We start from the raw sequence: 13,191 nt of genomic DNA on the forward strand, positions 1-13,191 counted from the left end.
TCCAGGGCATAGGGATAAGTGTTTAGAATACTATGAAAATTCTAGGGACCTTGAAAAGGGGGCAGAAAGAGGTAAGGCTGTAAAAATAAAAAAATTTTTAAGGAAACTTTACTCTTAGGAAAGAGTAAAGAAATTACATTTTCAGGATTCTGAAATTTAGTACTACAGTTTGGCAATTTAATATAGTTTGCAACTTCATAGGTTAAATAAGCATTGATGGGCTTCCCTGAGGACCTAAACACCGTTTAAGAATATTATTTATATTAAAAAAATGCTGTCTTACAATCCTCTAACTTAAAAACAAAGTTTTGGTATATAATATATAATATATATATAAATCCAAACTTGGAAAATAAGGTTGGTTGCACTGATGTAATACAGAAATAATTATTCATCATTTGTGCTATTTATTGTGAATTTAATAGTTTTCAATTACCATAAATTGAGTTCCATGAATCACTTGTAGGACACCATTACAAGAACATATAAATGATACAGAGCTATAGAACTAATATATAATCATGAATATAATGGATTAAAAACATGAAAACAAAGCTGATATCAACAGATACAGATAAGGGTAGAGAAAAAAAAGATTACATAGAAATCTGTACTATTAACTGAAATTGCTAGAGAAAATAGTATTACTGATTACTGGCAATAGATAAATTTCTAATAATTATGTCCAGTTTAAATTACATAAATTTTATTTTTAAAGTAAAGTTATTTTATTAATTTATTAATAGAAATTAATAAACTTTGAATTCTGAATTTTGGGTAAAATGTTATGATAATGTTATTAGATAAACAATCTGTATTATAGATGTACAATGTAATTTACATATGTTAGCGTAAGTATATTTTAAAGTATATCTAAAGTTATTTTCAATGTTATACTCTGTATTTTCTATACATAGTCCATAGTTAAGAAAACATGCCATTCTCTTAAAAAATAACCAAAACAAAGCTTTCATGAATCTGGAATTAAAGATTAGCTTTCCATTTTTTCTCAGAATCCATGGTGCTAACTGTGGAAAGAACACGAGAGAGTAAAAAGTTAACAGATAAGTAAATGCATTGGATTTTTAAACTACCTGTGGCTAGAAAAGGCATTCATTCCTAAAATAATTTTGTTGCTCAACATGAAGTTGATATTTTTTGTACATGTAAAAATATCGCTAAGACTTCTACACAGAATTCACAACTTGAACTTCTTGATTTTAAAGAATTAAGCTTCTACAAAGATTATTATATTTTTGATTTACTCTCTTTACAACCTTTGGTTGTTCCCACATCTTCTACATGTAAAATTCTTTGTGGTCTCGTGTTCTGAGTGAAGAGGAGCTATCTTCCTGCTACATGCTTTTTTTTTTTTTTTTTTTTTTAATCATCATTTTATTGAGATATATTCACATACCACGCAGTCATACAAAACAAATTGTACTTTCGATTGTTTACAGTACCATTACATAGTTGTACATTCATCACCTAAATCAATCCCTGACACCTTCATTAGCACACACACAAAAATAACAAGAATAATAATTAGAGTGAAAAAGAGCAATTGAAGTAAAAAAGAACACTGGGTACCTTTGTCTGTTTGTTTCCTTCCCCTACTTTTCTACACATCCATCCATAAACTAGACAAAGTGGAGTTTGGTCCTTATGGCATTCCCAATCCCACTGTCACCCCTCATAAGCTACATTTTTATACAACTGTCTTCGAGATTCATGGGTTCTGGGTTGTAGTTTAATAGTTTCAGGTATCCACCACCAGCTACCCCAATTCTTTAGAACCTAAAAAGGGTTGTCTAAAGTGTGCGTAAGAGTGCCCACCAGAGTGATCTCTCGGCTCGTTTTGGAATCTCTCTGCCACTGAAGCTTATTTCATTTCCTTTCACATCCCCCTTTTGGTCAAGAAGATGTTCTCCATCCCACGATGCCGGGTCTACATTCCTCCCCGGGAGTCATATTCCACGTTGCCAGGGAGATTCACTTCCCTGGGTGTCTGATCCCACGTAGGGGGGAGGGCAGTGATTTCACCTTTCAAGTTGGCTTAGCCAGAGAGAGAGGGCCACATCTGAGCAACAAAGAGGCATTCAGGAGGAGACTCTTAGGCACAAATACAGGGAGGCCTAGCCTCTCCTTTGCCCTGCTACATGCTTTTGATTGTCATTCTGGAGGGTGAGGATCAGAACCTCACCACAACTAATTGCTGTGGGAGCTTTTAGTTTCAATTTGTGGTCAACTGGCCTTGTGCTAACTGACCCTTCCTAGTATCTGTCTCTCCTACTGAAAGTTATATTCAAGGGAAAACGTGGATGGATGTTATTTTTCCTAAAAGGAAATGAGGGCATTTATAAAATTATTTTAAAGGCTGGTAATAAAGGAATTAAAATTTGGAAGTATACTTACATATTTTTCCTTCTTTTTCTAATTTTCTCAAGTGAAGCAAGAGATTATGTTTAGCCACTTTATGTAAATGCTCAGGAGTATCCTAAAAGAAAAATGAAGGTGAGAGGAAAACATTTCTTTTTTAAAAAAAGAACAGTTAACCATTTTAAAACTTTTAAAGAAAAAACAAATTGCAACAAAGGAAGAAAAGTTGAACTTAAAAACATTTGTATATAGTAATAACTGGAAACAGTTTCTCTTTGTATAGGTCTGGCTTTAGGTCACTTTAGGTCATATAAAACAGACCATATGCTTCATGAAGACAAGGGCAGTATCTGTTTTGTTCACTACTAAATACCCAGTGCCTAGTATAAAGGTATACAGTAAGAACTCATGAGTTTTTTTAAAATGAATGAATGAATGATTAAATGAATGTAAAAATTATTCTTGGATATTCTGATACTACAGACAATTGGCCCTTTGGATCATTTACTAGGGTAAATGATTATCTGTGCACATTTTAATAAAAGAATACAAATTTCAACTCCCAATTTTTCCTTTGCTTTTGCTAAGATAGTAATGTAGCATTTGACAACTGCTATCTGAATGACAAACAAAAGAAATATGACTTTTATTCCTTAAGTAAGGATATTTCTGGAAAAGGAAAAGGACTGATTCTTGGTCTCAGCCATAAAGTTAGGTTGGGATAGAAAGAGTAAAGGGAAAGGGGAGGAGAAGAAAAATTCAGAATGATGGCAAATGAAATGACACTTTGGGAAGAGTCCCAAGAAAAGGGAAGACCTGTGGTTACTGCAGTCATCTACATTTAGCATTAGGGCAGTGATATCATAAGTATCCTGTACTTGTTGGAAGGCCTATCTGGGAAATAAATTTTGACAGAGATCTGTTCAAGCATGTGAAATATTTTAGAAGGAAGATGGTTGTTCTAGTTTGCTAATGCTGCGGAATGCAAAACACCAGAGATGGATTGGCTTTTATAAAAGGGGGTTTATTTGGCTACACAGTTACAGTCTTAAGGCCATAAAATGTCCAAGGCAACACATCAGCAATCGGGTACCTTCACTAGAGGATGGCCAATGGCGTCCAGAAAACCTCTGTTAGCTGGGAAGGCACGTGGCTGGCATCTGCTCCAAAGTTCTGGTTTCAAAATGGCTTTCTCCCAGGACATTCCTCTCTAGCAAGCTTGCTCTTCTTCAAAATGTCACTCACAGCTGCACTGAGTTCCTTCTCTTTGAGTCAGCTCATTTATATGGCTCCACTGATCAAGGCCCACCCTGAATGGGAGGGGCCATGCCTCCATGGGAGTATCTCATCAGAGTCATCACCCACAGCTGGGTGGGGCGCATTCCAAGCAAATCTAATCAGCACCAAAACATCTGCCCCACAAGACTACATCAAAGATAATGGCATTTGGGGGACACAATACATTCAAACTGGCACAATGGTGAACAGCTATTCTCTACTTTACAACCTATGCTAAGCCTTCTGTGATATCTAGTCCTTTCTCTGTTCCATTTCTTATAGCAGTTGTTCCAAACCTTTATTATGTTCTTAAGCCCTCTGCCCTACCATGCACTTCTCCTTCCACCAATTCTCTTTTTTGCTGGTTCAAAGGAAAAAAATATAAGTTTCCAGGCATTAACCCCTTCATCTTCCCACCATTGTATCAACAAATGTAAACCTGAAAATAGATTTAGAGAAAAAAACACTCTTCTTTCTTTTCAAGGTCAATTCTCCACTTACTCTTGGCACCATCCCTTGCTATCTGTCCTAGAATCTTCCTTCTTCAACTCACCCTTTTTGCTTTATATGAACATCCTTCTCTTCCAACTCCTTCCCCATAGCTTATAAACATGGTCAAGTCTTTCCCGTATTAAGGACATTGTCTCATAACTTCTCATCCCCCTTTTCTCTCTCTCTTCCTTTAAAAGCCAAGCTTCTTGACTAAATTCACCATCTCCGTTTCTCAGCTTCCTGAAAATGTTTTGCCAGGATCACCAAGTTATCTGTTAATCAAAATGCAATGGATTTTTTTTTCAGATCTCATGTTACCTGAAATTAACTGGTTACCATCTCCTTTTTGAAGATCTCTTTCCCCTTGGTTATCCTTCCTCCCTTACTATTTAACGTTCATCATGAAAACTCCTCCTCAGACTTCTCTTAAATGTTGATATTTCCTAGAATTGTATCATAAGATCTCTTTTTACTCAACAAACTCCCCACAGCAGTATCATGCATTAATGATCCCCATATGTAAACCTCTAACCTCAAACTCTCCCTTAGCTCCAGTATCACATACTATATCCCCCAGTGTGCTTTCCTAGCTTTCATCACATGACTCCCCTGCTTAAGATCCTTGAATGGTTATTCCCAGGTCATTGACTAAAGCCCCCATTTTTATTATTTTTTTTTTTTTTTTGCCTGGCAATCAAGGCATCTCACAATCTGATCATACCAGCATTTCCTCCCTCCCTTCCTGTGATTCTCTTCCTGCTTCCATCCACATTTGTATTGTGCTCCATTCATATGCAACTTCTTTGTGGATTTTCAAACACAATAAAATTATGGATTTTAATACTCCTAATCTTTGAACATGTTGCTCCCTCCATGTAGAATGACTTCCATTTTCCTTTACTCGGGCCTGGAAAATGCTTACTCCTTCTTCAAGATTCAATTCAACCATCAATAGTGTGTGAAGCTTTCCAGAGGAGGCTCCACCGCCCTGCATCTTCACCAGACAGAACTGACACCTCTTTCCTTTATTCTCCTGACATACTGTGCAGCTTGGTGTGGCAGAAAAAGCATAGGATTTGAGACACATCTGCTAATTGTGTGTCCTTGGGAAAGTTACTTAGAAATGAGACTCAGAAAGTGAAAGCTATCTATTAAATTGGAACAATTTCATCTTTATGTGATAAGAATTCAAGGTACTATAAGGAAAGCAGTCTATGCTGAATAAACGAGAACTATTATGACAGAATCAATACTACAAATATCTGTTAAACATAAACCATGTTTTCACTAAACCGTGATCCCTTGAGGGCAGGGGTCTTTAGTAATATCTGTATTTCTGTACCTAGTACTGTGTGTGGCACATGAAAAGCATTCAATAAATGTTTGTTGAATGCAGAAATTTCTCTATAACTTATGCTACTCTATATGCACCAGGTATTTAATAAATATTATTGATTAAATGTCAGAATAAATAGTACTGAACTTTCTAAAGGACTTAAATTGCTATGATGAAACTTTTTCTCATTACTGTTTGCTCTTGAAAATAACTTCATGGATTGAGAAGACCTAGAATTTTTTAAAAGTGAGCCTTTAAAATCAAATTCTCATTCGTTGGTCTGTTTTAGATGACGTTCTTTCTGAACAAGGGAAGGTATAAAAAACTGTGCCATCCTTTCTATTATCTTCCTTAAGTATGTACCTATGGAATTAATATAAGGTTACTTGGTCCTGAAAACTGTTTCTGAAATTGTATTGGTTGTTTTCTATGAAAATTAAATTCATAATTTCTTTAAAGTTGCAGAACCTGTTGATCAGACTAAAGCGGAGTGGTTCTGTTTCAGGAGGGCAGAGACCAACCTCTGCTTGAGCTTCCCCTCTTCCTCACGGTTTTACACGGAGCTCCTGGCATTTACATCAGTTTAGCAACAACACCTGTAAAATTTCCCACCTCTAACATTCTCTGTTTCAGACTATTAAGTATTTGTTTTGTTATATAAGCCATTTGTGCTATATGGTAACATACATTACCTTTCTAAATGTCACAGTTTCAAATGATTTATTACTGTGGTGGTTACTCTGAAGTAAAAGAAATTTCATTAAAAATAGAATATTGCTAAATACTCTTATTTTGAAGATAATTTATTTTTATTTCTCTTGAGGATATACTTTCCTGAAATTCAGATTTTAATAGATTTCATCAGGAACTAAAAGTTCTTTTCTCACATTAAAGAATTTAAGACATTTATAAAAATGTTTGTCTTTGTAACAATAATTGTATTTTGAAATTTGAATTGAGGAGTTACAAAGAAAACAACATCAACTTTTTATAGTGCTTAAAATGTGCTAAACACTGTTTAAGGGATTTAAGCATTAATTAACTGATTCTCATAACATCATTATGAGATAGATAGTATCTATTATCCTTATTTAACAGATGAAAAAATGGATGCAAAGAGAGGCCATAAACACAAAGTTATATAGCTAGAAAGTGGCGGAGCTAGTGTTTAAACCCAGGCTGAATGTATAGTCAACAGTAAAAATTCATACATGAAAAACCATGATGAATTGATCTCACAAAAAAACATGTTCAATTACTAAAATACTATGAAAAATATTAATTTGCCTCTTTTTAATCATTTATGTATATATTAACAATATACTCACTTTTCTTAACTAAATTAATAAGCAGAGACTTGCAAACAGTAATTTATTCATTAAAATTGTACTCAGGTACCAAGAACTTGATTTATTAAAAGTAAAGGCTGATTCTCCTGGAATTACCTTTTCATAGTAAGCAGGATGTTTGGAAGAGGTGAATTAATGGTCATTAGAATAACAATTAGCTATTGTTCTATTTGATTGCAAATTCTTCTTAGTGCCAAATATCTCAGAAAAAAATAATAATTACTATCCTTGGAGTATGCAACTTATTCATCATCATCCCGATATATGCTAAGTGGGTAGAAAGGCATTATAACTTTCTAGAATTCTGTTGTCCAATACAGTAGCTATTAACCAAATGTGGCTAAAATCCAAAACAATTTGAGAAATTGGAACCCTCATACACTGCTGGTAGGATTGTAAAATCGTGCAGTGTTTCAAAAAGTTAAACATAGTTACCATATGACCTAGAAATTCCACTCCTAGGAATGTACCTAAGAGAGATGAAAACATATTTCTCATTTCTCACAAAAACTTGTACATGTGTGTTCTCAGCAGGATATTTACAAAATCCCAAAAGTGGAAACAACCCAAATGCTCATCAACTGATGAACAGATAAATAAAATGTGGTATATCCATACAATGTAATACTTTGGACATAAGAAAGAATGAAAAACTGATACATGCTTCAACATGGATAGAACTCAAATACAGCATCTCAGTGAAAGAAGCCAGTCACAAAAGATCACATATTACATAATTCCATTTATATGAAATGACCAGAATAGGGATATCTATAGAGACACAAAGTAGATTAGTGGTTGCTTAGGGTTGAGGGGAAGAGTTGGGAGAACGGGGAGTGCTTTAAGGAGACAGGGTTTTTTAATGGGGTGATGAAATCGTTTTAAAATTGATTGTGTTGATGGCTACAATTCTTAGGGAATAAACTAAAAACCATTTAATTGTACACCTTAAATGGATGACTTGTACGGTAAATGAGTTATTAAAACTGTCACTTAACAATGTTTAATACAATTAAAAATTCAGTTCATCAGTTATATTAGTCACTTTTCAGGTGCTCAACAACCATATGTGGCTGGACAGTGCAGTTATAGAACATTTCCCACCATGCAGAAAATTCTGGAATATAATTTAGTATACTAACACCGTATAGGAAGAATTTTGTTCTAAATTTACAAAACCCAATTACTGTGCTATATATGAAAGTGTTATCTTATTGGCCCAGGAGAGTTGTATACTGTCCTCAGTAGTACCTTATTGAGATAAAACTATGGATTGTTATTACATACATTTTAAAGATGATCCACAATTTTAGGCAGGTCCTGCAGCTAATTCCAAATACACACACAACAACACACACACGTGCACTGCCTTAGCTATGAGGTAAAAATAGTGAAGTTTAATTTAGACCTAGTTATCTCCCTTCCACCCCTCCACCCCCAGGCCAATACACATCTATGCAGTACCAGTACTTTCTGAGGCATGGGCAGTTACTTGATGACTCATCCACGAAGGTTACCAGAGTTCTGCTGTCTGAACTCAGATTAAAAAACAACAATAATGCATCAAAATATAGAGGGTTATACTCTAGTAATATGAGAAAATGAACTTTCACACAATTTAAATACTTATATGACCTTTTTGCCAATGACATTTTAATCTTTAACCATTTTAATCAGTCATTCCTCCCTTTAAAAGCAAAGCAAAATGGGTATGATATAGCTTTCTTGATAGCTTAGGCCTGCAGGACACTAAGGTCCTTTACTAATTGTAATTTGTCCTATCTTATCTTCCCAAATCTTTTGTTACACTTTCTGTGCCAAATTGGATGTATTATGTCCTCCAAAACGCCATGTTCTTTAATGCAATTCTTGTGGGGGCAGACGTATTAGTGTTGATTAGGTTGGAACCTATTGATTCAGTGTTTCCATGGAGATGTGACTCAATCAACTGTGGGCTAGATTTCTGACTGGATTATTTCCATGGAGATGTTACCCCACCCATTCAGGGTGGATCTTAATTGGATCGCTGGAGTCCTATAAAAGAGTTCACAGAGAGAGGGATGTTTTGGAGAGACTTTTGAAGTTGGCTGCTAAAAGCAGACTTTTGCTGACACTTGGAGATGCTAACCCAGTGTTTGCTCTGGAGAAGCTAAGAGAGGGCAAAAACGCCCCAAGAGCAACATTTTGAAGAAAGCATAGGAGCTGAGAGAGGCGCTGGAACACAACCTGGGATCAGTAGATGCCCGCCATGTGCCTTCCCAGCTAACAGAGGTTTTCCAGATGCTGCTGGCCTTCCTTCCATGAAGATATACTTGTGTTGATGCCTTAATTTGGACATTTTCACAGCCTTCAGATGCTAAATTTGTAACCAAATAAACCCCCTTTATAAAAGCCAATCCATTTCTGGTATTTTGCAATGACAGCTGTTCCGGTTTGCTAATGCTGCCTTTTTGCCAAACACCAGAAATGGATCGGCTTTTATAAAGGGTGTTTATTTGGTTTCAAAGTTACAGTCTTAAGGTGATAAAGTGTCCAATGTAAGGCATCAACAATCGGGCACCTTCACTGGGGGATGGCCAATGGCGTCCGGAAAACCTCTGTTAGCTGGGAAGGCACGTGGCTGGTGACAATTCCAGTTTCAAAATGGCTTTCTCCCAGGACATTACTCTCTAGGCTGCAGCTTCTCAAAAATGTCACTCTTGGTTCCTTTTGGGGCATTTGTCCTTTCTTAGCTTCTCTGGAGCAAAAGTCTGCTTTCAAAGGCTGTCTCCAAAATGTTGCTCTGTAAGCTGCAGCTCCTCTCTCAGCTCCTATGCATTCTTCAAAGCGTCCCTCTTGGCTGTAGCAAGCTCGCTCCTTCTGTCTGAGCTTATATAGTGCTCTAGTAAAGTAATCAAGGCCCAAGCTGAATGGGTGGGGCCACACCTCCATGGAAACTATCCAATCAGAGTTATCACCTACAGCTGGGTGGGTCACATCTCCATGGAAACACTCAAAAGAATTACAATCTAATCAACACTAATAGGTCTGCCCACACAAGATTACACTGAAGATAATGGCATTTTGGGGGACATAATACATACAAACCGGCACAGCAGCATTAGCAAACCGGAACACTCTCATATATCTTTTGCCTGTACAGATTGTTTCTTGAGCATTCCATGTTTTATACTTCTCTGACTTTACATATATTCTCTCTGGAATACCCTTCCTTTTATTCTCCACTGCCAGGGAAGTTTCTACTCATTTTCTGCTTACTCTGTCAAACCTTTCCTTAAACCTGTAGTCATTCCTGCCTCTAAGCACCCACTGTGCTCTGTAAAATTCTCTTTTATAGCACTGGTTAAATTCTATTGCTATTATCTGCTTATCCATCTGTCTCCTAATAGACTGTAAGTTTCTAGAGGACAGAGATCTTTATCTTATTTATTTTTTATGACTGGAGCCAAGCACAGATAGCAAGAGTGGTGATGGTAGTGGGAATGATAAAATAATAAAAAATATTTATTGGGTGCTTACTATTTGTCTGCCACTGTGCTACGAACTTTATATAAATTGCCTCTTAGTCCTTAAAACAATCTTAAAAAGATCAATATTGTTACTATCCTCATTTTATAGACAAAGAAACTGACACGGAAGTTAAATAAATTGCCTAAAGTCATACAGTTCGTAGGTGGCAGGGGGAGCGTTTGAATCCAGATAGTCTTACTCCAAAGCCAACCTCTAAGCTATACTGCTCACACAGCAGAAATCTCATAAACATTCGCTGAAAAACTGAATTATACAAATTGACTGCCACAAAATGCAGTCATATAGTGATGTGCTCAGAGGCCACTGATGGGTGGGGATTCCTTTTCTATATACCCAAGTACTCTACTCCTGTCCTTTGATAAGTATTTTCTCATTGTTAGCCATCATTGCCACTTCTCAGTGCTATTTTTCTGATATCTGTCTCTAGCAGATCACTCCTCTCACTTGTTGCAGGCTAGAAAACCAGATAATCAAGACAGCTAAAATAATATATATATCGTTATAAAACGTAATCATCCTGCTGTTGGTAACGATCTGCCCCAGAGAGTAAGGTTTAATGACTCATTCAAGATAGCCATATTTGTTTTCCAAGGCCAACTTTTGTATGTCTGTTTAATTCCTCAGTTCTAGAAAATTGAGATTGCTGGTCTCATATCTGTACAAATGGGGCATTACTTATATTTATTCTGTGATATAGTAAATTTACCTTATCTATAATCTATTAAGAATATTCTAATAAAATTGTGGCTAGGTACAAATAAGATAAATGAAAATTACCTTGTAAATAATTTTTACAAGCTCCATTACTGTAAATGATTTTTCAAAGTTCCCATGAAATAATTCAAGAATTTGCTGTTCTCGGATATTTCTGTGAGAAATGTATTGTAGAATTTTAGCTTCAGCATTATGGATTACTGGGCCATGTCCTGTATTAAAATAATCAATAATTACTTCAACCAATAAAAGATATTAAGTGCAGTTGAAGTTAATTTATTTTACTTAAAAATAATTCATCTGATATATTGAAGAAACATACTAAATACACAAACATTTATGGATTATTTGGAAAGCTATACAGGCATAATTATGAGATTTAAAAATTACATACAATGCCAAAAAATATTAGGATTATACCAAATAAAATCTTTATAAAATGTTATTGTGCACATTAAAACACATCAAATACAAATTTCACCATAAAAATATTCAAAAATATAAAAATAAAGCAATAAAAACAGCAACCATAAGAATCACCGCAGGTAATGTTTATATAATGCTCATTATATGCCAGTCTCTGCTTGTAGCGCTTAATATACATTATTCTCACAACAATCCCACGAGGTAGGTACTATTATTCTCTCCTCTTTACAGCAGAAACTGAAGCCACAGGGAGGGGGAGGTGCTGCCTAAGGCCACAATGACAGCAAGGCTGGAGCTGGGATTCTGACTTGGCAGCCTGACTCCACAAACTGTGCTATTCACTGCTCTGCTGAGCTTGCTTATAAAAGCCAAGAAGAGAATGGAAAAAGTAGCTCATGTAACTAAACAGGATCTAGTAAAAATTCATGAGGCAAAAAGAACTTTAATATTCTAGAATCTTATGTAGAGACCAGCAATTGAGAGTTCTGGATAATCCAGATAAATTATGCTGAAATTTACTTGCTCTTTAAGACAGTACAAATTAATACATAAACAAGTCTGCAAGAGGAATGTTTAAAATATCTGAAAACAAAATTGCCCTGAAGCAGGCTGACCGATGACATGGGAAGACCCTGAGCTTTTGTTAGAATACAGGTGAGCACCCTTTGGCTGTGTGACCCTGAGGAGGTCCTGAATCTCTCTGAGCAGTGAGGGCACTGCTACCTACTTCACGGGGTTTTCGTGAGGATGGCAGCTGTGAAGCCCTGTGCAGCACTTTGCTGGCAGCAAGCTTTCATATAGGGTAGCTATGGCTACAAAGCATAATTTACATATAAACTCCTGCTGTGCTAATAGGCCACTAAAGCAACTGCTCCAAGTATGTTGACTAGACAGCCTCTCATTAGCATAGCTTGAGTGTGAGTGCACTGAATATCGACTCTCTTTAAAAAGAGCTGCCAGCTTCCATTCCTTCTATATCATAATAGTAACCTAAATACTTGGTTTCTTATCCTCTCAACATCTGGAACTCCTGAGAGCACCTAGGAGTACTGAGGATATTGTATTTACAGATCTTTCCATGGCTGTTCAGACAGGAGCAAATTAAGACTTAAGAAAATTAGATAACCCAGCTACTCTTTCCTTTTAGGCCCCCCTTATTGGGTCTTGTATCTTTCTCAGTTTTTAGAATAGAGGGGACATTCGTATTGTAGAGCAGCGCAGTGATATCCAAGATTCTAGCAACAGGTACTTTATCTGGAGAATGGGAATAAATATACCTTTTTGTGGTTACTCTGCTAGTATGAATGAAGAAACAAAAGCCCAGAGGTCAAATGTGACTCAAGGCTGCACAGCTAAAATGTGGTCCACAACAGAAATCAAATGAACAAAACTGGAGATGGCTTATGATATGAAAACATTTTCCTGTTATAATATAATCTTATTTTCCTTTGTTTAGCAGTCTTGAGAATAGAACAGCAGTGCAGTTCTTAAAAACTTTATCCCTCATATCTTTGTAAAAAGTTCTCGATATAACTCTCAGCCTTCTTTCTAAGATTAACTGCATGGCTAGACAAGACCTAGGGGTGCCATTTAAAGAAGCAGTTTATATGTGTCTATTCAAGGGAGAAAAAACATAAACAAAACACTCTGAGACAAGCCAAAATGAACCTTTCCTATCATTTGACT

The 13,191-nt window shown here is 36.0% G+C and overlaps 1 protein-coding gene across 1 annotated transcript in view; it reads right to left on the minus strand.

Moving 5' to 3' along the window:
* Nucleotides 1–401: 401 nt before the first annotated feature.
* Nucleotides 402–13,191, minus strand: part of LACTB2 (lactamase beta 2) — a 32,538-nt gene continuing 19,748 nt past the window's right edge. Inside the window, exons 5-7 of the mRNA XM_037802353.1 lie at nucleotides 11,143–11,291; nucleotides 2,416–2,497; nucleotides 402–1,028 (exon numbers count right to left, since the gene is read on the minus strand). Coding sequence (XP_037658281.1) covers nucleotides 985–1,028; nucleotides 2,416–2,497; nucleotides 11,143–11,291 — 275 coding nt within the window. The 3' untranslated portion in view covers nucleotides 402–984. The remainder of the gene's footprint in view (nucleotides 1,029–2,415; nucleotides 2,498–11,142; nucleotides 11,292–13,191) is intronic.

The sequence above is a fragment of the Choloepus didactylus genome, chromosome 14 (assembly GCF_015220235.1).
Source record: "Choloepus didactylus isolate mChoDid1 chromosome 14, mChoDid1.pri, whole genome shotgun sequence".
NCBI lineage: Eukaryota > Metazoa > Chordata > Mammalia > Pilosa > Megalonychidae > Choloepus > Choloepus didactylus.